At 45.9% G+C, this 24,906-nt stretch overlaps 2 protein-coding genes across 6 annotated transcripts in view; both read right to left on the bottom strand.

Annotated features, from left to right (window-relative positions):
* Positions 1-9,779, bottom strand: part of EYA3 (EYA transcriptional coactivator and phosphatase 3) — a 61,620-nt gene extending 51,841 nt beyond the window's left edge. For 4 of the 5 annotated variants that reach the window (XM_032202166.1, XM_032202168.1, XM_032202161.1 and 1 more), the window contains exon 1: positions 9,691-9,779. The gene's annotated coding sequence lies outside the window, so the exon portion shown is untranslated. Of the gene's footprint in view, positions 22-9,690 lie in introns of those variants that run through there. The other variant, XM_032202164.1, reaches the window with a different exon arrangement.
* A 2,546-nt stretch (positions 9,780-12,325) lies between these two features.
* PTAFR (platelet activating factor receptor) lies at positions 12,326-17,924 on the bottom strand. Its single transcript, XM_032202347.1, has 2 exons — positions 17,888-17,924; positions 12,326-13,658 (listed from the first exon to the last, which is right to left on the bottom strand). Exon 2 carries the CDS (start codon positions 13,598-13,600, stop codon positions 12,554-12,556), a length of 1,047 nt encoding a protein of 348 aa, XP_032058238.1. The 5' UTR covers positions 13,601-13,658; positions 17,888-17,924; the 3' UTR covers positions 12,326-12,553.
* Positions 17,925-24,906: the final 6,982 nt, after the last annotated feature.

Below are 24,906 nucleotides of genomic sequence, written 5' to 3'. Positions count from 1 at the left end.
CTGGACTCATTCCTGTTTGATGTGGTTTAGGTGTTCCTGCTCCAGCAGGGGGACTGGACTAGATGATCTTTCAAGGTCCCTTCCAATCCCTAACATTCTGTGATTCTGTGAAATTAGAAGACATAAGAAAGAGCGATCAGGCATTCAAACAGGTTGCCCAGGGAAGTGGTAGAGTCACCACCCCTGGAGGTGTTCAAGGAAAGGTTGGACATAATGCTTAGAGACATGGTTTAGCGGGTGACATTGGTAGTAGGGTGATGGTTGAACCAGATGATCTTGGACGTCTTTTCCAACCTTAACGATTCTATGATTTTATGATTCTAATTACAGATCTACAATCTAACTACTGGCTGGTAAGAAAAAGCAACCTACAAGAGCAGTTACTGGAAGCAATATTAACATCATCATGACCAGAATGATGGGACAGAATGCCCCTTCATCCAGTCTATGGATAAGAGCAAACTGGGGAGCTGAAGTTCAAATGCCTGAAAGGCAAAACTGCAAGTACCATGACATGCTGGAGGAGTGGGCTGGCAGGAACCTCATGAAGTTCAACACAGACAAGTACCATGTGCTGTACCAGGGATGAAACAACCACATGCAATAGGGTTGGGACCCAGCTGGAAAGTCACAGATCTGCAGGAAGGAAACTGGAGATCCTAATGGACAAGAAGCTGAACCCAAGTCAGCTGTGAGCCCTTGCAGCAACAAAGGCTAGGCTCAAGCTGGACTATGTTAAAGCCAGCACAGCCAGCGGCAGAGGGAAGTGACCACTCTGCTCTATCTGCGAGATGGCATCAAGAGTACTGTGTTCAGTTTTTGGCTTCCTAGCATGAGAAGGAGCCATAGCGTCGAGCCAAAGGGCCATTTAGATGAACAGGTGGCAGGCACACGTGACACCCAGGAAGATGCTGAGGAAACTGGTCTTGTTTAGCCTGAAGAACAGAAGCTGAAGGAAGTAACAGAAATCTACTTGCTGTCTTCCACTGCTAAAAGAACATCAGAGAAAAGACGCAACCAGACTCATCTCAAGTGCCTTGAGAAAGAGGTAATGGTCACAAATTGTAACAAGGAAAATTCCAGCTTGACCTAAGGAAAAAAATCTTCACTGTGAGAGTGAGTTGCACTGGAGAAGTGACCCACATGGATGGTGACATCCAGCCTTGCACATTTTCAAAACCCTAGTGGACAAGACCCTGAACAACCATCTCCTGTGAGAAGAAGACTGAAGCAGGCAACCTCCTGAAATCCCTTGTAATCCAAAGCATTCTGTAATTCTGTCCTTTCACCAGCTTTCCATTGGTAGTGAACCTTTCCTCTAAACTTGGGAAAACTTAGCTTCTTTAACACAATTTTGCCAGAGGTTTTTTGAAAATCAATTATACCTATTGCTTTCATCTATCCACATACTTGCACAACTCCCATGGTTTAAGAAGGTGGAATTTTCCTCTACATAATCCATGCTGACACTTTTCCAGCATTTTCCAGTAAACACGTATTTTCTTTCATAACTCTCTATCGTCTCACTGCTGCTGGATGTCAGTCATCTGTAGCGAGTTCCCAGGGTATCTAAAGCAAAACATCTTTAGCAGTAACATACAAGGAATTCACTGACCTTATCTGTGATGGTTTTATCACACCCCTCAGGTACCCACTCTTTGACCCCTGATCACCAAGCAGTCCCACACAATCACTACCTGACTTCCTTCTTTTGATGAATTTAGAGAATGTTTTACCACTGGTTTGAGCTTCCTTTTGCAAGGTGCTCTTCAATTTCCTTTTTACCCCTTTTAATTCCGTCTACATTTCACCTGCCACGTTGCAGATTTTCTTGGTCTCACCTGGGCATTCTTTCCATTTGTTAAACATTTATCTTTTCCACATGATGGCTTTTTTTATTATTTTTTTTTTTATTTAATTTTATTTGGCAGCTTTCCCACAGACCCACATAGAGATTCTGGGGGTACAAACCTTAATTTTTTTAACAGCTTTCAAGCTGCATGTAGGCTACATTTTGTGCAGGCCTTTTTAAGTTTCGGAGGAAACTGTAAACAACTTAATTCATTTTTATGTATTTTAATTTTTTGTAGTTGAACATCCATGTGCTGAATTTATTTGGTCTGCTGTCCCTTTTCACCCAGTGACAGCTAATTGTACTGTAGTTGCTATTACAACTGTCCCATTTATAGCTCAAAGTAGATTCTATGCACCACCACACTCAGAAGACAGCTTCTCTTGTAGGTTTAACATTGGTTTCTGTAGGAAGCAGTCATTCATAGTCAGAAAAATGTTCACTCTGTATTTCTTACTGATGTGCCATGCAATTAGTCTCTGTCTAGGTAGCTGAAATCTCCTACTACTACTCCTGTAAATTTGCCACTTCTTTGATCTCATATAACGGTTCCTGATCACTATCACTGTCCTGATTCAACAGTTGCCAGAATAATCCTAGTAGTATATTTAAGGTCTGGGATCTTCACCCATACAAACACGTACTTCTCTTTTCCTGTATTTTTAATGCTGTTACCCTTTATACAGTCTTTCATGTACAGTGTTTTTCTCCCACCAAATATTACCCTACTCTACCATTCCTGTAAAGCTGACATTGCTGCATCCCAAACATGATCTCCTTCCACTGTATCTTACAGATACCTGCTACAGTACAGCTAGGATTTGATGCCGGTCATGGTAGTTCTCAGTATCAAATCAACATCTGTAACCACACTTAAAATAATTGGTGTGATTACAGGATCTACAACTGGTTAATGCTGTTGTGTGAAGAGTCACCTAGAACAAGAAAGAACATATTTCATTTATGATTCAACAACCTAAAACCTTATAACTGGCTTTATATTATCATCAACAGGTATCAAACAAATGTAGGCTTAGATGGTAAAAGATTAACTTCTATCTTCTCACCACATCTCACCTGCAAAATCCTTTTCCTTCTCTGCTCTTAGTAGGTCAGCCAAGTTTCAAAGAAGAATGAACTCCACAAATAGAAGCAACATCTCCTCTGTTAGGTAAAATCCAGGCAAAGAGATATATGATGATTTTCTTCCCAATCCTGTATTAAAGGTCTCCTTTCTCCCCATTATCTCCTTCTTTCCTGTTAGTTCAGATGCTCTTCAGTATCAATCATAATTAGTAAATGCTGTCAGTGACCAAATCAAATGCAATCTAAGAATCTATGACCTGATCCTGAGGATGACATGTATTATCTTTTATAAAAACAGAGAGAATGGGCTATTATTTATTTATTGTACGTTTTTAATAGTTACTGTTTTGTATTGTTTACTTTTATTGTCTACACACCTATTCTCCAGACTACAACAATCAATTAAAAAAAAAATCTATATACAAATCCCCAAAAATAGTACAAAGTTTCTACACAGGCCTCAGAAGATCTTGTAGCCAGGAAAACAAAAATTTCACACTTAAAAACACATTCATATTTCCTTTGTCTTCCCTGATGTCTTTCCATATGTTCTCATTTCCATTTTGTTCTTTCATGCCATCACTTATTTGAATTATCTGATAGTACAGTCATTGCATAACGTTTTTAGCCTATATTTAGCCTATAAAAGCTATTTTCAATTAGCCTATATTTAGCCTATAAAAGCTATTTTCAATTCAAGAGTACTCAAATATAGTAACTTCTAAAAGTGATGTCTTGTTCCCATCAACTCTCTTCTCCAGAAAACAAAGAGTATATTTCTAGACAACTAAATTTTGGTGACATGAACTTTCAATCTTTAGATATGTCCTACCTTCAAACTTTTTCTTTACTATTGAGAAAAACAGCTTTTTCTCCCTGCATCATTCTTCCAAGTCTTCTTCTAAAAGTAGCAAAGAAGTGCATTCTGGCCAATACTTTAAAAAAAAAACAGGAGAGTAAGAAAAAGAGGGTATGAATTATTGAACACTGCTCCAGGCACCACATAAAACAGGCCCTCTAACCTTCCGGTATGTACAAGTGTTGCTTGATTCCAGGGAGAAACAAACAAGATCATGAAGATATCTTCATTGCTATGGATATATTTTCCTTCAGACCTTATCACTGAGAATTAATCCCTAACCAGACAACAAATAAATCCTAGCAAAGATAGTGCTGTGTGTTCTGATGTTTCTGATTATTGTAGACTAAAATCTGGAACGCAAAATGAATTTGGGTGGATTAAGCACTACATCATTGTTTTACCAAGATATTTATAATTAGTTGAGTTGCAGCAAATGATATCATGCATTTTATTTTTAGCTGAAACCAGTTGCAAAGTGAATCATGTTATACAAACTACCACAGAGGTAGTCAAAAACCATTTAACTTTACACTGTGTTAAGCTGCAATTAGTTTTGCTTAGCAATTGGACTGGGCAATGAATGCAGGCACAACCCATTTTTGCTGCTCAGGGCGCCTGGCTGGCTGTAACACTTGTGACTGAGTGCCCACTCCCACCAGTGACTAATATGCCCCAGGTTTCGGCAGAACCAACAGCGACACACACCTTCATGCCTGCAAGGCTAGAGGAGAGCTCACTGCCAGCTCTTTCCATCCTCTGAGCAACAGGACACTTGTGCTCTTTCTGGCACAAATCACAAATGAGGTGCAGTTCTTCAGAGACATCTTGCACAAACTTCTGCAATGAGATCTCAGAAACTTGCACAGCTGACAGCATAGTGAATTTTGACCAAACATAGAAGATGATTTATTCAAAAGGCATCAGAAGGAAAATGAGAACGGTGAATATTTTATTTCAGGGCTTTTCTTACTGCATCTCAACAAGGAATTATCTTCTTGCTCACCACATGAAACTGGTAACCTTTGAGAAATAAAGTCCACAGTATTTTCTACTGCCTTTTAGCTCCAAAAGCTGTTCTCATCAAGATACTCCCTAAGTGCTGTCTTCTTTGAGTTGAGACTAAGCCATCAGTCTGCCAAAAATGCTGCCTTCAAACAGTCTGCTTTTTACTCTCACCATTGCAAAAAAAAAAAGCTGCATGACAAACACATTTGCAACTTCTTTGATCTCATATAACAATTCCTGATCACTGTCACTGTCCTGGATTACGACAGTGTCAGCCTTTAAAAATTAATGTCTTCCGTAAAGACAATCATATGTTCCTTACAACAGCATCCACAAAAAAGTTCACATCATTCAGAGACTAGAGAAGCTCAGACAACAACTTGTTGCTGTTTTTTACTTCAGCATAAAGGTAAATTGTTTAGGTCCTCGAATGCTACAATACAGTTTAATAATTCAAATAACTGTCAAGCAATATTTGCCATCTAATTTTAAAATGCTGAGAGTAGTGGTATCATTGACTTATGGTGACATTTTGGCTTCCTTCAGGTCAGGCAAGAGTAAGTGCTTTATAATGTGTTTTTTTTTAAGCCAGAAGAATTAATTTTTTCCTCATACACAGAATGTCAACCTAGCAGCAGGCCTGGCATGACAGATAACTACTGGATAGAAAAAAAATTGATACAGTAGAAAAAGAAGAATAAAACCTTTGTGCCCATGCAGTTCTCCAGAATACCAGACAAAGTAACAAAGAAGTAGTTTGTATTATCTTTGAGTCCCTTTATCTTTTAGAAAGGCAAACACAGTGCAAATGGGACCAGACTTCTATATAAAATTTCAAAACCTGGAATCCACAGAGTTGTTTTCCTTTGATGTTACTTCCCTCCATAGGTAAAAGAGAACAGCTATGCCTTTACCAGGAAAGAAGAGTGGAGATTTTTTTTTCAGCAAACCCATGATAAAGCCTACTTCAGAATACTTCCACGTGGTTTTCATAGAATCATCACAGAATGCTTTGGGTTGGAAGGGACCTTAAAGACCATCTAACTCCAACCCCTCACCATGGCAGGGACCCCTCCCACCAGCCCAGGTGTCCCCAGCCCCATCCAGCCTGGCCTTGGGCACTGCCAGGGATGGGGCACCCACAGCTCCTCTGGGCAGTCTCACCACTCTCACAGTAAAGAATTTCTACTTTGTCTGATCTAAGCCTTCCCTCTTTTAAAAAGACTTTTGAAAAGCGCTGTCACCTCTCTTCGCTGAACAGTGATTAGTCATCTGTTTTTTCAAATGATACAGGTACTAAATACTGAATATGCATTCGTCTTCCATGCTCATCTTAAATCAGTCATAACTAAGGAAGAATTTGTTAAGCTCTGTCAAATATAATAGCGCAAAACAAACATCATGGAAAAGATGTTAGTATGAGACTATTTTGTAAAATTTTCAAAATGGAATTACACATCATAGTACGATATTTATAGAATAATAAACCATCACCCAAGGTTTAAAGCTGCCATACACTTTATGTTACATTCCAGTTGATGACTTTCATAGAAACAGATCTATCAGTATTTAAATCGAAGCAACACAAATTTCAAGTCTCAAAGGAAGCTCTTGGGATGAGAATAGATAGCTAGACATGGAGATCTCTCAAAAGGAGAAACCCATCTTCTGCAGAACTGAAGAACCATTCAATTGCCCCTGACATTAGACAAGCCATATTCTTAATCCCAGTAGTTTATCTAAGAGATGAAGAAAAATCCCAATCAGATTCATCACAATAGTAGGCTGTTTTTCTAAATACAAATCTGTTTTTTTAGTTATATAACCCAGTTAAGAACTGTCCGGTGACATCCTGGGAAAGACAACACAGCAGTAACTGGTGTTGTGTAGATCAAAAGGACACCATACACTGAAGAGCCTACAGTGACGTGCTGTGTTTTCTCACCTCCACACTATTCTAAACACCAGGTTTGTGTAACACATTAGAATAGGAGGGAAGCTGACCCCTTGCAGCAACACCTTAGCTGAAGCTCTAGATGTGGCTGCAGGAAGGAAGAAAAGATTTGAAGTTCCTGCCTCAGGTGCTGGAGTACCTTCAGTCACAGCACCCGCATGAGCTGACTTAATCACTGCTAGAGAAGGGCCACCAGAGAGAATACTGCTGAAGAGCTGCTTGTTTTGCTTCCCTTTAACAAATTAAAGGAAAAACTTCCAGAGAAATTAGGATGACAAAAAAAAAAAAAAAAAAAAAAAAAGAGAGAGAATAAAATAAGGATAAGACAAAGGAAGGAAAAACTGAAAAATGCCTCCCTCAACTTACAACTAACCAGCACATGCCACTGGTCATGGTTTGGGTGACCAAAGAAAACACAAGACGCTGCAAGAGACAACATTGCCTGGAGTTGGATTGTGCTTGTAGACATTGCTGGGTAGGAGATCATACAGAAACCTCCTGTTTTTAAATTCTCATGTGATTCCATTTAAGCACTCAGAAGTTATCTGTACATCTCCATCCTGACAGCTCCTTTTTCACTTGCAGAGAGGAAATAAAAAATATTCCTATTTCTGATAAGTAAGAATACAGGCACTGAGTTATTCATGTCCACCCTCAGATAAGATCTGCTGTAAATCTTCAAGCTTTATGCATTATGTGACTTATGAATGAGAATGCACTACTTGTCAGGTTTTTCATTCAATTACAAAAAATGTTTTTGTATGTTTTATCTAGTTTTACGTGCAACCACATATAACCTTCAATGCACAAAAGCCAGGACACAGCATGCTTCACTTGCTGTACAGGTACTCCAACCTGCTAACACAAAACGTGGAAACCCTTTTAATAAACTATATGACATAAACTCATTCAACATCTCAATCTTTATAGGGCAAAGTTTTAAGAAGCTATAAATCCTTCAGAAGTCAGCAATTACTCAGGAATTACCACAAGTCACACACATCTGTGATGGGGAAGTGACAGTTCTGCAATCCCATCTGTCACACAAACAACACACAGCAACCAAGCCATAACTGCTGCTGCTGTTGAATGGAAGAGCTGAGATAGAGGTAAAAGCCACAAAAGGACACTGTGCAGTAGTTCTAATGGTTTGTGAACTGCTAGACCTTAACCACAGCCACTTTGTAAATGGTTAGAAGTGGGAATGTAGCTGTGTAATGTTGGTTGTGTGGTAAAAACTGGATTGTGGAACTGCACAACTAAGAAGTAATATATCATGGGGTGATTTTTTTAAAAAAGCTAACTTGATAGCTACATTTTGAGTACATTATACATTTTGAGCTACATTTTAAGTCATTAGTTTTGTAGATTAAGAAAACTACAGTCTTTATGCATTTTTAAAACTAGCTAATTACAAAAACAGTGACTTGAAGTATGTGAATTGTCCTTATTCTAAACAAAAGCCTATCTTATTTGGTATCTTGAATTTAAGATAATCAGGAAGAAGCAGAAGTGAGGAAAAACAAACGACAGAGGCAGGTGACAATTGTAAAATTCTTCTCCTACCAGCTAATACAGTTGACTTAATTGCTAATCAGAAATTACCAGACCATGGATTAAGTGCATAACAGGTGCAGAAGTAGAGGCAGCTCCATATGGAACGAGAGGTCCACCACAACATAATCTGTGTGATGATTTATCTGATTTACTACAGTTATGCTGCATTAAGGACTAGCTCTAGTCTGGAAACAATTTAGCCACACGATGCACTGCAGAGACCAAACCAATAAGGCATGCTGTGCTCCAAACATGCTGACCTCGCACACAAAGCTTCAGCAACTCTGCAGAGCATTCCCAAAACCAGGAATGTCCAGCAGAGCTGATCTGGGTCCAACACAGCTATAAAGCCCAACTAGTCATGGTACTACCAAGCTCAAACACATCGTCTTGGAAATAACTGCACAAGCTCCAGCGCAAACAACAGTTAAATGCATTCAGACTAAAACGTACAGATACATTTATGGATGTTAAGATATTCAAATGCATCCAGAGGAGGGTGCAAGAGCTGGAAGGCATGCCCTATGAGGAGAGGCTGAGGACACGTGGGTTGTGTAGTCTGGAGAAAAAGAGGCCAAGAGGTGACCTCCTTGCTCTCTGCAACTCCCTAGGAAGGGGGAGCACAGAGGGAGATGCCGGTCTCTTCTCCCTGGGATCTGATCACAGGATGCATGGGAATGGCACAGAGCTGCACCGGGAGATGTTCAGACTGGGCATGAGGAAAAATTTCATTACTGTGAGGGCAGTCAAACACTGGAATGGTCTTCCTAGTGAGGTTGTTGGTGCCCCATGTCTGGCAATGTTCCGGAGACATTTGGACAGCGCACGCAATAATATGCTTTAATTTTTGGCTAACCCCGAAGAGGTCAGGCAGTTGGACCAGACGGTCTTTGCAGGTCCCTTCCAACTGAAGCGCTCCATTCACCGCCTCCTCGCAAAGCCACCGCAGACTGCGCGAGGCTGCCCTGAGGCGGCGCTACCCACCCCTCGTGGCCCTGCGAACAACCCGCCGACTCCCGGGCGCGTCCCGAGCCGCCCGCAGCCAGCTCCTTCTCCCCGCTGACCCCGCGGAAGCCGCTCCCCTCCCCCCGAGCGGCGGCAGTCACCGGGCGGCTTCAGCCCCGCAGCTCTCGGCTGCTTCCGGGCCCCGCCGTGCTGCGGGGGGCGGGGGCGGCGGCGGCCGGGCGCTGAGTGCCGGGCTCCGCCCCGGCCGCGCTCCGCCAGCGGCCTCCGTTACGCCGGGGGGGGGGGACGCGCCGCCCCCAGGCGCCCCCGAGCCGCGGCCCGCTGGGCCCGCAGGGGCCGGCACGGCGCCGGGGCCCCGCGGAGAGGGAGAGCGGCGCACGGCCAGGCCCCCGCTCGGCGGGCTCTTACCGAGAGGCGGCTCCGCGGCCGGGCCCGGGAGCGCGTCCCGCATCCGACATGGCAGCGGCGGCCCCGCAGCGCCTCGCCCCCGCCAGCGGCGGCTCGACCCGGAACCAGAGCGCGCTCGGCCACGGAAGTGGCGCCGCGGCCCCGAGGCGCCTGAGCGCGGGGCGGGGCTGGCCCGGGGCCGGGCTCGGCGCTGGGGGCTGCTTCGGGAGGCCGTGGCCGTGCCCAGAGGAGCCCCGGGGCCCTGCCGCTCGGTGCCGCGTCGCGGGAGGGTCCCGGGGTCGCGCGGGCGGGAGTCGGCAGCCCGGAGCCCCCCACTGCTGCGCCGTGCTTCTCGTTCGGAGTTTCGCTGCCGTGGGTGTTATTTGTAAAATAGCGCAAACAGCGCGTCACTTCTTAGCCTGAGCGTCAGAGCAGCCAGAGAGAGTGTGGTGTTTGTCGTTGTTTATTATTTTTTTTTTGTCTGGTAGGTGTCTGGTAGGTTTTTTGAGAGCGCAGACCTTTTTTCAGAAGTTGCTTCCCCTGTGAAATTATTTTTCCCTTCCCTTTTAGAAGGACAAAACTTGCTGAGGTTTTAATTTTCACCTTTAGTTCACAGTTCACGTGGTGATTAGAAGGACAAAAAAATATACCACCAAAATCGAAAGGAACACAAATAGGCTGTCAAACCAGCGTTGTCTACAGATACTGAGGCTTTTCCCATAAGGGTAAATACAGAAAGATGACAAGACGGGATCTTAAAGTCCAAAACCCTTGGAAGAAGTATTTTATTTAGAATAATTTTTGAGGATCAATTTTATTGCAAATTAAAGCACTATAATGCATCACTGCTATAAAACAAAGTAATTTCAGGAACAAAAGTAGAAGCTCAGACTGTTTTTTAAAATGCATTTTTACTGACTTAATGGTTGCAACATATCTTTCTGAAGTGTCCTCAGAGTTCTTTCTCCATTTTCCCCTTTCCTCGGAAGCAAGTTTATATTTGTTCTCTGAGGTCACACTTGCCTTACGGTTGCCTTCTGTGGAGCAAAGCATATTTAAAAACAGTAAGTAACCTACACTGTAAGCTCTGCTGTAAGCTTTCTAGGAATCAATAGAAGACCACATCACATAGAATAAGGCCTTCCCGTTTCTTCTAAGAGTTACCAAGCTCAGCTGTTAAGTGAGAGTTAAAGAGTGTTAAATTTATATTTATTATATAAATAAAAGAGTATCACAACGTCAGATGCACTTTTCCTGTCATCAGCCAGTCTCCTATGTAGTTCGAGGAACCAAAAGGTTGTAAAAAAACAAGTAGCTTCCCTTCCCTGCCCTGCCCTGCCCAATTTCCTGTGCTGGATTGAGCAATTTGGGTCAGAAACAGGAACCGCAATTGTCTCGTGATTTGTAACAGAACTCAGCAACACTGGAAAACCATTTTGCCTTAGGTCCCTACTGACTGCAGCAAGCTCTGAATGCGGCTGGCTTGTCTCAAGTGTTTCCTAAGTGCATGAGTTACACGGTACACCACATCACTGTACATTTACTGGTTCACTCAGAAAATGGCCGTGGACTATGGCCAATGGCCAATGGACTAATACTTCATTCATGGTAGGATATCAAGAACCAGTCAGCTTCATTTCTTCACTACAGAAATAAAAAGGCTGGGGGAAGGAAATTATGCACAGCTGCTTTTTGGAATCCTAAGTTTAAATAAATAAAGGTTAAAACTCTTCTGTATTTTTATTCTTTTTTCTTCTCACAGTAATGACCATGCTGACAACAGTCTTCTGTTAACTGGAGCCTCCAAAGTGAAAGTGGATCTCCACAAACACATGCAGTCAGCCAAAAAATACCAAACTTTGTGCAAGAGGGCACTTACTTGCCCAATCTGCAATCGTACAAGAAGCCAGGGCAGACAACAGTCCCCCTTGGACATAATGCTGATTTGGGATAGAGGCTGAGACACTGACAATTTCTCTTCCTTTTCTCGCCTTTGTCCAGTTACATGTCTAATTCAAAAGCTGAGAGCAAAGACAAAAGTTCATAATAGCTGCTCCTAGGCATCTGTGAAGTAAGGACCCCAACGGACCGTGCGAGTATAGGTGCATCTCTCTTCTTTGATGGCATTGTGAGGAACTCCTTGGACTATGTCCCTTCTAGCCACTCAGGAGCTTCTTTGGCTCATACTCTTTACAGAACCATGCAAGCTGCTCAGAAAAGTTACTCAATTATGATAGCAGCTCTGTGTGTTCCTCCAGGTCTTTCAGAAACCTCATACAGGTCAGGCACTGGATTCTTTTTGGGAGCTGGGTGGGCAAAGAACAAGGGATGGTGCTACCTGAGCAGCTGCTCACTGCAGGCACTCGATGTGTTTCTTTCAGGCATATTGCCTGAGCTGTTGTCAATGCCCTCAACCCAGTCAGAAAGTGCTTTTCTCACAGATTATTACAGGTTCTAATTCTGCTAGATGCATGTGATAGAAGGAATCACAGGATGATTGAGGTTGGCAGCGACCTCTGGGTCTATCTGGTCCAACCCCCTGCTCAAGCAGGGACACCTAGAGCAGGGTGCCCAGGACCAAGTCCGAACAGCTTCTGAACATCTCCGAGGAGGGAGACTCCACAACCTTTCTGGGCAGGCTCTTCCAGTGCTCGGTCACCCACACAGCACAGAAGTGCTTCCTGATGTTCAGGAGGATCCTCCAGTGTTCCAATTTGTGCCTGTTGCCTCTTGTCCTTTCACAAATGAGCATTCATTCTTCTATCTAAGGGATAAAGGGGATATAATATCCTGGTCCTCTGTTGTGTCCCTAAATGCCTTCTCTTGAGAAAAGATGAATGACTGATTCACACTTCCCAGTCTCAGCAATTAGAACCCGTCTGACCTAAATCCTAATGGCATCCTCTTGGTGAATGGTGCCCTCAATCACTGTGTCTGTGGTTTGCCTGGAGCACTTTCGACTCCCTTTCATGCTTTTCAGGTTTTCTGAAACATGCTTCTGGAACTTCTTGGTGAGGAAGCAGTAGATGACTGGGTCCAACACACAGTTCGTACTCAAGAGGCACAAAGTCACTTGGTGAGCATCATTGAGTTGCTGGCGCAAATTACGGTTCTCTTTCTGCCATTGCTCCAGAACAGTCAGTGTCCAGGGCAGGTCCACAATGTGATGAGGTACAAAGCTTATGATGAACACCACAAGCACCGTGCAAACCATCCAGAGCGCCCTTTGCTTGACATGAGCACTCTTCCGCTGCTGCCCTGATTTGGAGAAGAGGGTCCTGATAATGACAATGTTCCAGGCTAGGATAAATAAAAAAATGATACAGAAGACGATGCAGATGATGACATGAATGGCAAGAACAGGTGTAACATTGCTAGTAGAGTCATAGCGCTCAAAGCAACGCGTGTAATTCTTCAAGCCAATTTTCTCCACATTAGTATTATCTTCAAAAGCATAATACAAAGAGCTGCCCACTGTTATGATCCAGATAGCTGCTGATAAAAAGATACCCCTTCTCCGAGTGGTAAACTGAGCAGCTCTAATGGGATTAGTCACGGCTTGGTAGCGGTTGTATGTGATGACCATCAGAAAGGCAACAGAAGCGTAGGTGTTAACGAAAAATAAGCAGCCAGCTACATTACAGAGGACCTTGTGCATGAACCAGTCTCCATCGTGGTGATAGTAAATAATCCACAGTGGCATTGTAATCAGGAACAGCAGGTCAGCTATTGTCAGGTTCAGCATGAATATCTTGATTTCATTGAGTTTCTTGGTGTGATAAATACGTCTGAAAATCCAGAGCACGTAGCAGTTGGCGACAAAACCCAGAATGAAAATGATGCTGTAGAATACAGTGAAGAGGTCATAGCGAAATGGAGAGTCTATTGGGGGTGCACTACCTTCAGCACCACCTTTACCCTCTCCAGACATTGTGCTGCTGAGTGGACACGTCTGATGCAGAATTTCCTGCTCTACCTTTTCTTCTTACCTAAAAATATAAAGCATAAAATGACCTGATTGGTACAGTGCCATTGCTAAGCCAAAATCCACCTTTCATTTTCAGCTGCCTGTGACCACAGGAGTTTTGCCCCATGCCCTGGTTCAAGCTGCAGGTACCTGCCCTGTCCAATTGCTCCTTTCTTCTATCCTGTTTCCATGCCATTCTACCCTCTGTGACTTCATCCAGTGTTGTTTTTTTTGCTGCACTGCAGATCTCAGATCACTAATTTCAAAAGAGTTTTCTGTATTAAGGTTCTTAAAACAGATAAAATCACTCTGCTCCCAGATAAGTAGACTGAGCTTCTAAATCTTTTACTATAAGCAAACAGGTTTTCCATTTGTCTTATTTTTCCTGTGGCTCTTTCTTAATGCTTCCTAACTTGCCTATATTTATTTTAACCTAGAAATTCCAGAACTGAAACAATGTCTAGTAAAAATATCTCACTAGTGCCGCGTTTCCAGAGTTGGCTTTTATGTGTTTTCTGATTACACTCGCAAAGATTTTGTTTTCTTAGTTACAGTCAATGCAGGGTCAAACATTGACTTCATAGGCTGCCAGACCTCTCAGAGCTCTACTGAGTGAATGATGTGAAAGATGAGTTGCTAGTTCTAAAGGGTGATGTTTTGTTGTACATTCTTGATTCTTAGCTACAGCTATCTTTCTTAAAAGCCTGGTTGTTGTCTAATGTACAATCATTTTGAATTCAGGTTGTCATCAAACCAATCTCTCTCTCTCTCTTTTTTTTTTCTTTTCTTTTTTTTTTTTTTTCTACCATTTCTGCAATGAATGCGATTGTCAGCAACAGCAATTCTGTACTTTCTTCTGTCATTGAAGCTACTGACAAACACAGTCTCTAATGAAACACTTTCAGGATTTTAATATTAGTAGTCCGCACCTCAGTTAGTATTTCTTCAGATTTTACCTACGGTTTTGACATCAAATTACTGCATCATCAATACTGTATGTGTTCTTGTCCCACATTTGTGTGAGATTCAGTCTAATCCCTTAAATACTTTAACCTGCTTCTTTCCCTATCCAGAGTATGTACATTCCTGTTCTTGGCTGTAGCACCAATGACCTGTGTGGCACTGGACAGGTACTCACCTCTTCTTGATACATCTGCAGATCTGCTGGTTTTTTGCTCCCTCTGAAAGTCATGGGAAGATAACTGACTAGAGCAGGGAAAGCAGTTTGAGAACCACCAGCAAGGGTACGAGGTTGCTCATTCACATCACACTTCCTGGGTTTGTAACTAATTTGAGTCAACAAAGGGTTTGTAAAATGTAGAACATGGTGATTTACCTTGAGAAAGAGTACACTTTACCACTAGTCATGATGCCTAAATTTATTGTGCAAGTTGTGGTGGTAATGCCAAGTGCTGAACAGTGCAATGTGCTTGTCTTGGTTCTGCCAGCGCCATAGACAGCAAGCTTTTTACCCCAAAGACCACTGCCTCCTCAGAAAGCACCATCCTGCCTCAGAACTTTCTGCATCTTCCCCAGCAGCAGAGACATGAATCCCCAAGTCACCCCCTCTGAGTTGAGTCACTTATGTGCCCATGTGCCAGTGGTTCCTCATTTACACATTTGCAATTTTCCTCTGCAAATAGGGAAGTCAACTCTACATCAAGAACACTCTCTTTCCTCAGAAAACTCTGCAAATGCCTTTGTACTTCTTCACAGCTTTTAGGAGAGGAAGGTGGTAGTCACCTTCCCATGCCTGTCCCTCCTTACTCCTCACAGTTGCTCTAAGGACATGACAACTATAGATGTCCACAACTTGGTGTTGGACCTTCCCATTGCTGCTTGCTGATGGACAGCACCAGGCTTTGTGTCTAAACTCAGTCCTTCAGCTGTCTTCCGTATGAAGAGACTCCAAAGCCGGGGAGTTAACAAGTAACTGTGGCAGTACTAGTAGCTGGCCAGGTGTCACATGCATCTGCACTCTTTCACCTTCATCTCTGCTGAGAACCACCTGATCTCTAAAAGGTAGTACCTGATCCAGGAGGCTGTAGCCAGGCGTTGAGGATGGCCTCAGGGTCTGGCTGCAGAGGTCTGGCACCTCCCTGACGAGAACAACATCTCAGCTCCTGCTGCCCTGTGGAGACGTCCCAGAGCAGGCAGGGGCCTGTGCTGTTTCCTGTTATGACTTTGATTCGTGCAGGACCCAAAGCAAATCATACTAGTCATCTTATGGCTCCATTTCCACCCCTTCATTTGTGGATGAAGAGTGGTGATAATCACAACATAGTCTTAAATAAATGTCTGTTAGACACGGCTCTTCCACTTACTGAGGCACTATCCCTGCTAAAGGCATAAGCCAGTCGGAAAGGTTTGCATCTCTCAGCTCAGAGGCACACCTAGCAGATACATACGCTTAAGGGAAGGGATGAAGAAAGACTTGTGGGGCCTTTGTGTTTTATACACTATTCTGATGTTAGAATAAGAAAGAAAATCAAGTCCTAATTACCTATGATCATTAGAGACCTTGTGGTTCTTTCAAATCTGCCTCCTAAACCCCCAGTTCTAAGTAGCTGCCAACTGCAGCAAATAGTTTTGGTGTTTGGGACTGGAATCTTTGGAATGAGAGATGCGCTATCACTGTAGCACTAAACCTGAATATACCCAAAGTAGGTACCTGCTGCAAGGAAGTCCCTATACCCTGCCATTTCTGGTGCTGCACACAGGGGCTCTGGCGGACTTCACTGCTGGTCTTCCCAGGCATGCCCATCACCTGCCAGATTTAGCAGACACAAGCCTGCGTTTCCCCGTCCATTGCAAAGCTGTGCACCTGAGGATAGGTTTGAGCTAAGGGGCTGCACTTTGACCAGTAGAAATGAAAGCAAGAACATGCTCTACATTGTTAAGTCTGCTGGAAACCTCTGGCAAAGGTGCAGGATGGGGGACTGGAGATGACAATGCTTATACAGCCCTGGCAAGACTTGGTAGAGCTCATTTGTCTTGACAGTAGTAGATCATGCAGTGTCAATGCCACAGTCCTTCAGGAATTAAAATAGAGAGAACAGATCAGTTGGAAGGGACCTACAAAGATCATAGAGTCCGACTGACCACTTGTCCTGGGTTTGCCTGGGACGGAGTTCTCTTCCCCACAGCAGCCCACGTAGCCAGGACAGCGTTGATACAGCACCAGTGTTTTGCCTATTGCAGGCACAGCATCGGGGCTGCATCCGGCCCCCACAGCCAGCAGACTGAGGGTGGGGAAGTGGTGGGGAGGGGACATGGCCAGGGCATCTGTCTGGAACTGATTAAAGGCATATTCTGCACGATATGCTAACAGGGTCAGCAACAGAAGCTCAGAAAGGGGAAGGAGAAAAATTGAGTTATTTTTCCTTTCTTGCTTGTCAAGCCAGGTATTCTACAACATACAGCTAGAAGAGAGCATGGCACCCTCCCCCTCTAAATTTACTCAATGCCAACTTTACTCTGCAGCCTGAGGAAGTTGAGTTCACATTTTCATGAGATGTCCTCAGCCCTAAATTCTGGAGTACCATACAGGGAATCTCACTCATTCTCTCCCGTTGAAGTGGTTCCCCTTTGCATAAAACACGTAAACTTTAAACTGAAAGAGAGCAGATTTAGATTAGATATAAGGATGAAATCCTTCACAGTGAGGATGGTTAGGCACTATAACAGGTTGCCCAGAGAATTTGTGGATGCCCAATCCCTGGAAGTGGGGATAGGTCGGACGGGGTTTGGCCAATCTATTCTAGTGGAGGTTCCCTGCCCATGGCAGTGGGGGTGGATCCAGATTATCTTTAAAGTCTCTTCCAAGCCAAACCATTCTGTGACTCTATGGTTCTATGAAATGTTCTCCATGTCAGCAGAAGAGAAAAAAAGAGTGGTGGTTGGGTTGTAGGCTGGCTGATGTGGGTCCCGTTCACTGCAGCAGCAGACTGCATTACCAAAATCCTTGGTATCTGTAGCTCAAACCACTGCCTAGTACACTAGTACCTCAACCAATAATCCTAAGCGGTTTATACTGTCAACTCCACTGTACACAAAACTAGAGATGAAAGTAACCAGAGGCACAGCAGAGTGTGGCAGGGATGAATACTTTGCTGGTCCCAGTCTCTCCAATGGGCCATGCTCTCCCAGTAAGGATTTACAGCTACAAGGTGCAAAGACCACACTAACAAAAGCTATGGCATCAGCAAAAGCATTTCTCAGCAGTACCAATAAAGTCTATTTTGTGCTTACCACAGGCAAAGGGATTCAGTGCAGTATGTCCATTTTCAGCTTCAGTAGAGAAGTGATACAAGTCTTATTGAAGGTGCTTGGTCCTCTTCCAATTGTTATATTCTTTGACAAGGGTCTGAAAGGTGCCCACGCAGGCAGCTCTCAAGAACAGGACACCAATGAGAGCAACTGCAGCAGGACTGCAGAGTCACTAACGAAGAGGAAATGTGTGACCTCAGCTCAAAGGAAATGAGAAACAAAATAAACTGTAGAGGAAAGGCAATTAACCACAGTGAAGATCTGGAAAGTCCTTAAAGCTGTTTCCTCAAAGTATCTCTGCTTCTGATAATTGTGAAAGTTGGGGTTTTCCTCTAAAGGCAGAATAGGAATCCACTGTCTGTCCCTGTTTGGACCTGGGATTAGCATTTGAACATCATTTTTCCAAATAGATGAATGGCAGAGGCCAGAAGAGTTTTGACTTAAAAACTTTGAGGAAAAGAAGTGTCAAGAAGCTCATATATCTCACAGGCAGACTCATTTCCTAGCAGGGTCTTCTTCACATTTGCGTTGGGAATAACAGACCCAGGAATCCAGCCATTGCAAACCTCCTTTTATCTCAGGGACCTTCAAGCAGGCACTGAGAAACCACAGCATAGCAGATCTTCACCTGAACCATCCGTCTTCACATCCTGACCACCAAGATTTGGGGCAGCCCGAAGACTGTTCATCACAGTAATGCAAATCACTGTGGTGCTCAGGGGGACACCAGTGACAAACAAAGCTGGACACATGGTCTTGGCTGTGCCAGCAAATTCCAAACTGCAGCTCCCATGCTGGGCAGCCCTGGATCAATGCCAGGACATACCACCCTCCTCATCAGCAGGGAAAGGGGACATAGGCAGATGGCACAAGGTGCACAGCAGCAATGCTGTTCTGTGGAGATGCTGACTTTGACCTGCCTGGCCATGGGCATGCTGAGGTGTGCATGGGCATGCTGAGGGCTGTGCAGCATTGGGGCAGCTGGTGATACACCTGCACCCACCCCCCTGCTATGCCAGTGCCTTGGTATCCCCTGGCCAAGGGCAGACAAAGCCCCAGTGCTGATCTGGACTTCTTTGCCTGGGTCAGTTCCTCCCTGGATCTTCTCCTGCACCAGCTCCTGGGGTGCAGGCAGCCTCTCCCAGGGCCATTACAGAGCAGAGTGCCTCGGCGTGGTGCCCTGGGCCAAGCAGAGCCTGGCAACCAGGATTTCCTGTTGCCCTGGGCCCTGCCTGCCCAGGCTCCAAAGCACCCTGGGATGCACAGGGACAGCACAGGCTCTGAAAAGAAGAGTGAGAGCCCTGTCTGGAGCCTCTCATGCTCAGTCACAGGTGAACCTGAGAGCAGCTGCCATATGGGGCCCTTACTTGAATCCCCACAGCCTCAACGGGTGGCACTGAGGCCAGTGGACACCTGAGCCACCCTCCCCGTCCCCGCATGGGTGATTTCTGTCCCTAGGACTGGGTGCACCACAGACATGGCATTTGCAACACAAGGTAGCAATGCAGCATCGGGCAGCTGACACTAGCTGCATGAGCCCTGAACTGCTGCAGGATCACCCTTACCTCCCACAACAACAGCATGGGATGTCCAAGGAACACAGAAGCCAACAGGACCCAAACTCCCCTGGCACGAGGGCAGGGGCAGCACTGCACCAGCATGGGAGACCCTGTCCAGCCTGAGCAGGGTGGACCCTGCCTGGGGCTGCCAGCATGGAGCAGGGAGAAGCGTGCAGCTGGGTTCTGTCTGTGGCAGACCATGTCAGGGTGACCAGAAGGGTGAGATCAGGCTCCTGCATCAATGCTACAGATCTGTGCTGGAATGGAGGCTGCAGCAGTCTCCTTCCCTCCATCACCTGCTTCTTCCCTCCATCCCCCTTCTCTATCAGCTGCTGTAATGTAAAGATGGACCAGGGAATCTAATCCTTCATGTACTGGCCAGAGCCCCATTTATGCCCACACAACTGATTCTGGGAGCTTAAATTAAAAACAAACAAAGAACACTTCAGTGACATTAGGTGTTAGCCAGTCCATGACTTTTGACAGAGCAGGCATTGAGACTGTCTTGTCACTGCAGAAAGGGGAGCATTAGCAAAGGCTATAGCAACTGCAAAACAAAGTGTGCTGTCCTGCTGCAGCCAAGTTCTTAGAGGAAATGAAAGCCCAAGAGGTTTTGGGCTGGGGAGGAGTTCTTACCAGAAATAATTTCTCATTTTTCTGGGGCTGCAGCATTGCCTGTTTCTGCGTATGTGATTTCGAATTCAGTATTAAAACACATCTTTGTTTCAGTGGCCCAGCTTACTGAGTGGTACTGGCAGTTTTTGACTGCTCTGTTCTCAGTGTAATTTACCTCTCATCCAGTCCTAGGGAAGCACACAAATTCTGACAACACTGAATGCTATGCAAGACTAAGTCCCAAGAAAAACAACAACAAGCAAACCTTGAACATGCCTTTACTTTTATGAACCAAACACACAGTCTAATAAAAACAAATATATAAATTTTTTACTATAACTTACTCCCATGTGACTCCAGCACCTCCCTGGGCAACCCGTTCCAATGCCTAACTACTCTTTCTGAGAAGAAATGTCTCCCAGTTTTCAACCTGAATCTCCCCTGGTGCAGCTTGAGGCCGTTCCCTCTTGTACTAAGAGTTTCTGCTACCCATCATACAGATAGCAGAAACTCTTTGGTTTAGGAGATACAGTATTATCAGCAAATATATGGAGGCCACTTTCCAAGAGCAAATCCACATTTTATTAGTGGAGAAAAGCTCTCTGTGGTGTACAGAGTAGCATTTTAGTGGATAGGCTTTGCATGCATTTTGAACTGCTCTGTTCAAGAGCCGTGAACAAGAACAACAAAATACCGAGCCTCTGAAAGCACTAGCCACTGCCCGCAGGATTAGAGCTGTGCAGTGCAGCATGCTGGATAAGCACACAGGTGAATGCGATCCCTGCCAGTCCTGATCACTGTGTCGAATTCTCTAGTGCCAGGACAGGTCTTTGGAAAGATGTGAAGTTAATTTTTCACCAAAGTGGATGGTGAGCTGATGCTAAACATTATTTTCTGTGAGTTTCCACTACTGATCTCACAACAACAACACAATTTCCTTTTGCTCATTACAGGAAATAAATACTAAATAAACTCTGTAGCTTTCCTTAGTGAGCACTTTCGAGCCTGGCACAACACATCCCCACCTTATTACCAAGTGTGCTGGAATGTGCCCAGGAGCTTGGTTTGCTCAGCTGCAAAATACTTTTCCCTTGACTGCTGAGATCCTCAGGGGTCAGTGAGCAGCTACTTCCCAGTAGCCATTTGACAGCTGCAGAGAGGGCTTCAGCCGCCTACAGTGACACTGCTGGGATAGCCCAGTCTGGCAGGACATGCTGCTGCCAGGAGCCAGGCTGCCACATCAGCCGTGAATGGAAGGGGGAGCAGGGCTGACTCTGTCTGGCTCTGGCACAGGGAGCCCAGTGCAGCCCTGCCCCAGTGGGCACGGATGTAAGCTGTGGAGGCCATGGCATAAGAATTTGTATCCTACAGCTCAAGGCGGCTCAAAACCGGGGGTTATCTCTCAACTCACTTCCCATGGACCAAACAGAATGCGTTTGGGTCCTCATCTTGTTGTGGGGATCATCTTAAAACACAGACCTCAGAAAAACTGCAACTGATTGAGCTGCACAGCTGGGTCCCTGTGCCCCCACAGCTCCACACTGCAGGGGTGACCTCCTGGCAGGGCCCCAAAGGCAATGCCATGGCCAGCAGCACTTCTCATCCCTGCTCACTGGGCTCCCAGCATGAATACACACACCCCTCCCCAGGGCACCGGCACCGGGACGGCAAGAGTAAGGCTGGCTCTGACATGCCACAGCTCAGAGATCTCGGGGGCAGGGGGCTGTGCAGCCAGACCATGTCCCTAGACATGGACAGGCAGAAAGAGCCTGCAGTGCTCGGGGAGGGAGGCAAGCAGAAAGGGGACGATCCTCTTACCTCAGGGCCTGCTGGCCCAGCAGTCCCCAGCCCAACGGGTCCCTGCCGTGAGCAGAGCCACCGGCAGGGCTGCACTGGCAGCGTGTCCGTGTCTAGGAGGAGAACCGAGACAGGAAAGAAGGCGCTGGCCTGCAGGTGAGTGACTCACTTCCCTCTTGACACTTGTGACATGGCTTAGACATGCCCCGGCTGCACCCTTTTGCACAACACCAACTCCTGTGGCCCTTCCTTGAGCAGGCTTGGAAATGGCTGTGCGAGCTAGGGCTTTGGGCATCACCACCCTGTGCCTTGCAGGCCTGGCAAGGGGCAGCTTGGCCCCGCAGCAGGGTCACACCGGGGCAGGGCTGGGCACGGCCACAGGGGGAGCAGGGACCCTGTAGGTCTGTCTTCTGTGCCTCTCCTTTCCTCCAAGGCACCAGGGCTGGGACCAGCATAGCAGCAAGTGCTGCTGTGTTCAAAATGTCCCCGTGGTAGATGGTGACTTGCTTGCAGTGTCAAGATGATACTGCTTTGTGTGGGAGTCCCAGTATGGGGGAACACAGGCCAGGCTGTGGCAGTAAGTTTCCTTGTCCTCTCTGCAGCATTATAAACCCCTCTCAGCTCTTGTTCTCCTCTGTTCCACCAGCTTGGGAAGAAAGGGTGGATGAGACATGTGAGGGACCCACTTGATCTTGGCCTTGCTGTTGTAGTCCCCAGGGCATACAGCTCTGGCAGTGTGCTCGGGTCCCGTGTGGCTATTCCCCTGATGTGTATGTTGTACTGCATCACTTACACTATGGGCATAATATCCATCTGAATCACTTATATTTTAACGAGAGATCACATGTTTCTGTCTGCTATCTGTATTCACCATGGCTTGTCTAACAAGGAAATACTGTTATGTTTTCTTTGCTGTTAAGAGCTGGCACTGGTTTCTGCAAGGAAAGAGGCATGAGGTTTCTGAGGGCTGAGACAGCCCTCAAGGGCCAGTCACAACTGGTAGGTACACAAAGGCATACTGAAAGCATATCAGAGCAGGAATACAACCTGCACTGTTATTAGAAGGAACCAGGTGTTTGCACATCCTGTAGTCTCCCTATCTAAGCCTGCTAGACACCCAACTGCAGTGGTGCAAAGCTACTGTAAATACCTGGATTTCCCAGCAAAGATGTACCAACTTAATTACAGCCATTCTCCACAGAAAAGGCTGCCAGCATGCTCTCACTGTGATTAAAGAGAACTAGGCTGTGACAGGAGGAGGGTGGCCAGCAGAGTGGCCAGTTAATATCCCCTCTGCTTGGTACTTACATTTCACCTTGAACAGTTTTTGCAGCAATAAAGGGGCATGGAAAGCTGCAGTGGGACTGACAGGCAGCTGCCACTTGGCCTGAGCCTTGGAGCACAACCTACAAGGAAAGGCTGTGGGAGCTGGGCTGGGATAGGCCAGAGCCTGAGGGGCGATCTGGTGGCTGCCAGCAGCTATTGGAAGGGAAGCTGCAAGAGGGTGGTAGCAAACACTTCTCAGTAGTGGCAAATGGTGTGACAAGGGACAACAGCCACAAACTGAGGTGCAGAGCAGTCAGGTGGACATGATGAAATTTTCTGTAGGAGGGCCATGCAGCCCTGAGCCAGGTACCCAGAGAGGCCAGGGGTCTCCAGCCTTACCACAGCAGGAGTTCTAGAGAAACGGACTTCAAACGCTCCTGATGTAGCCATGCACGCTGCCAGGCCTGAGGATAGCTTGCTGGTGCCCAAGCAAGGGATAATGCCCCATTTCTGCTTGTGAATTGCAGGCCTTACAGCTCAGCTGCCTGACCAGGGGAGGCGTTGCTTGCACTGTCGCTTTTAAGAGGAAAAGGAAGCTAAGACAGCCCATTTACTCTAGATAACAACACTGCAATAGCCCAACACATTTTTAGGGAAATTTGCTATGCTAAGTTGTACTGGGTTTATGTGGCAAGATTCTGGTAACAGGGGCTGCAGGGGTGGCCTCTGAGGTTTTAGAAGCTGCCCCATGTTAGATAAGGGCCAGTTTCATCCGGTGCCAAAAGGACCCATCACTGGCCAGAGCCAAACCAATACACAACATTGTTTATGCATCTGTGAGAGCATGTTTAAGAAAGGAGAAAAAATTCTGCTGTGCAACAGCAGCTGGGAGAGTGAGGAGTGACAACCAGCCCTGCAGCCACCAAGGTCAGTGCAGAAGCAGGGCAGGAGGTGCTCCAGGCACGCAGCAGCAGTTCCCCTGCAGCCTGTGGAGAGGCCCTTGGTGGAGCAGGCTGTCCCCCTGCAGCCCATGGGTCCCACATGGAGCAGATCTCCACGCTGCAGCCCATGGAGGAGCCCCTGGTGGAGCAGGTAGATGTGGCCTGAAGGAGGCTGCGGCCCATGGAAAGGAGCCCAGGCAGGAGCAGGGGGTCTGTGGGGAGCTACTGCCCATGGGATACCTGTGTTGGAGCAGTTTGCTCCTGGGGGATGGACCCTGTGGTACGGAGCCATGCGGAAGCAGTTCTTGAAGAGCTGCTGCCTGTGGGCAGCCCCCACAGGATCAGTTTGGGAAGGATGGCATCCCGTGGGAGGGACCCCATGGGGCAGAGAGAGTGACCGAGAAGGCGCAGCAGAGACGAAGCATTAGGGACTGACCGCAGCCCCCATTCTCTGTTCCCTGCACTGCTCAGGGGAAAGATGTAGAAGAGGGTGGATGGGGGAAAGTGTTTTTAGTTTGCTTTTAGCTTCTCACTGATCTATCTTGTTAGTAATAGGTAATGAATTTTATTAATCTCCCAGGTCTGTGTTGCCCACGACGATAATTGTTGAGTGATCTCCCCATTCTTATCTCAACTCTTGAGCCTTTTGCATAGTATATTCTCCCCCTTTCCCTTTTAGGAGGGGCAGTAAGAGAGCAGTTGTGGTGGAGCTCAGCTGCCCAGATGAGTAAAAGCACCCCATAAGCCCAGCCTCTGTTTCTCTATTTTCAGTTATTTTAAGAGAGCATAGAAGTACTAGGAAGATAAATTCTCTTCTGGAAGA

Source organism: Aythya fuligula, chromosome 23 (assembly GCF_009819795.1).
Source record: "Aythya fuligula isolate bAytFul2 chromosome 23, bAytFul2.pri, whole genome shotgun sequence".
In the NCBI taxonomy this organism is placed as follows: domain Eukaryota; kingdom Metazoa; phylum Chordata; class Aves; order Anseriformes; family Anatidae; genus Aythya; species Aythya fuligula.
Note: the sequence above shows the minus strand (reverse complement) of the source record. Positions and strands in the feature narration are given on the sequence as shown.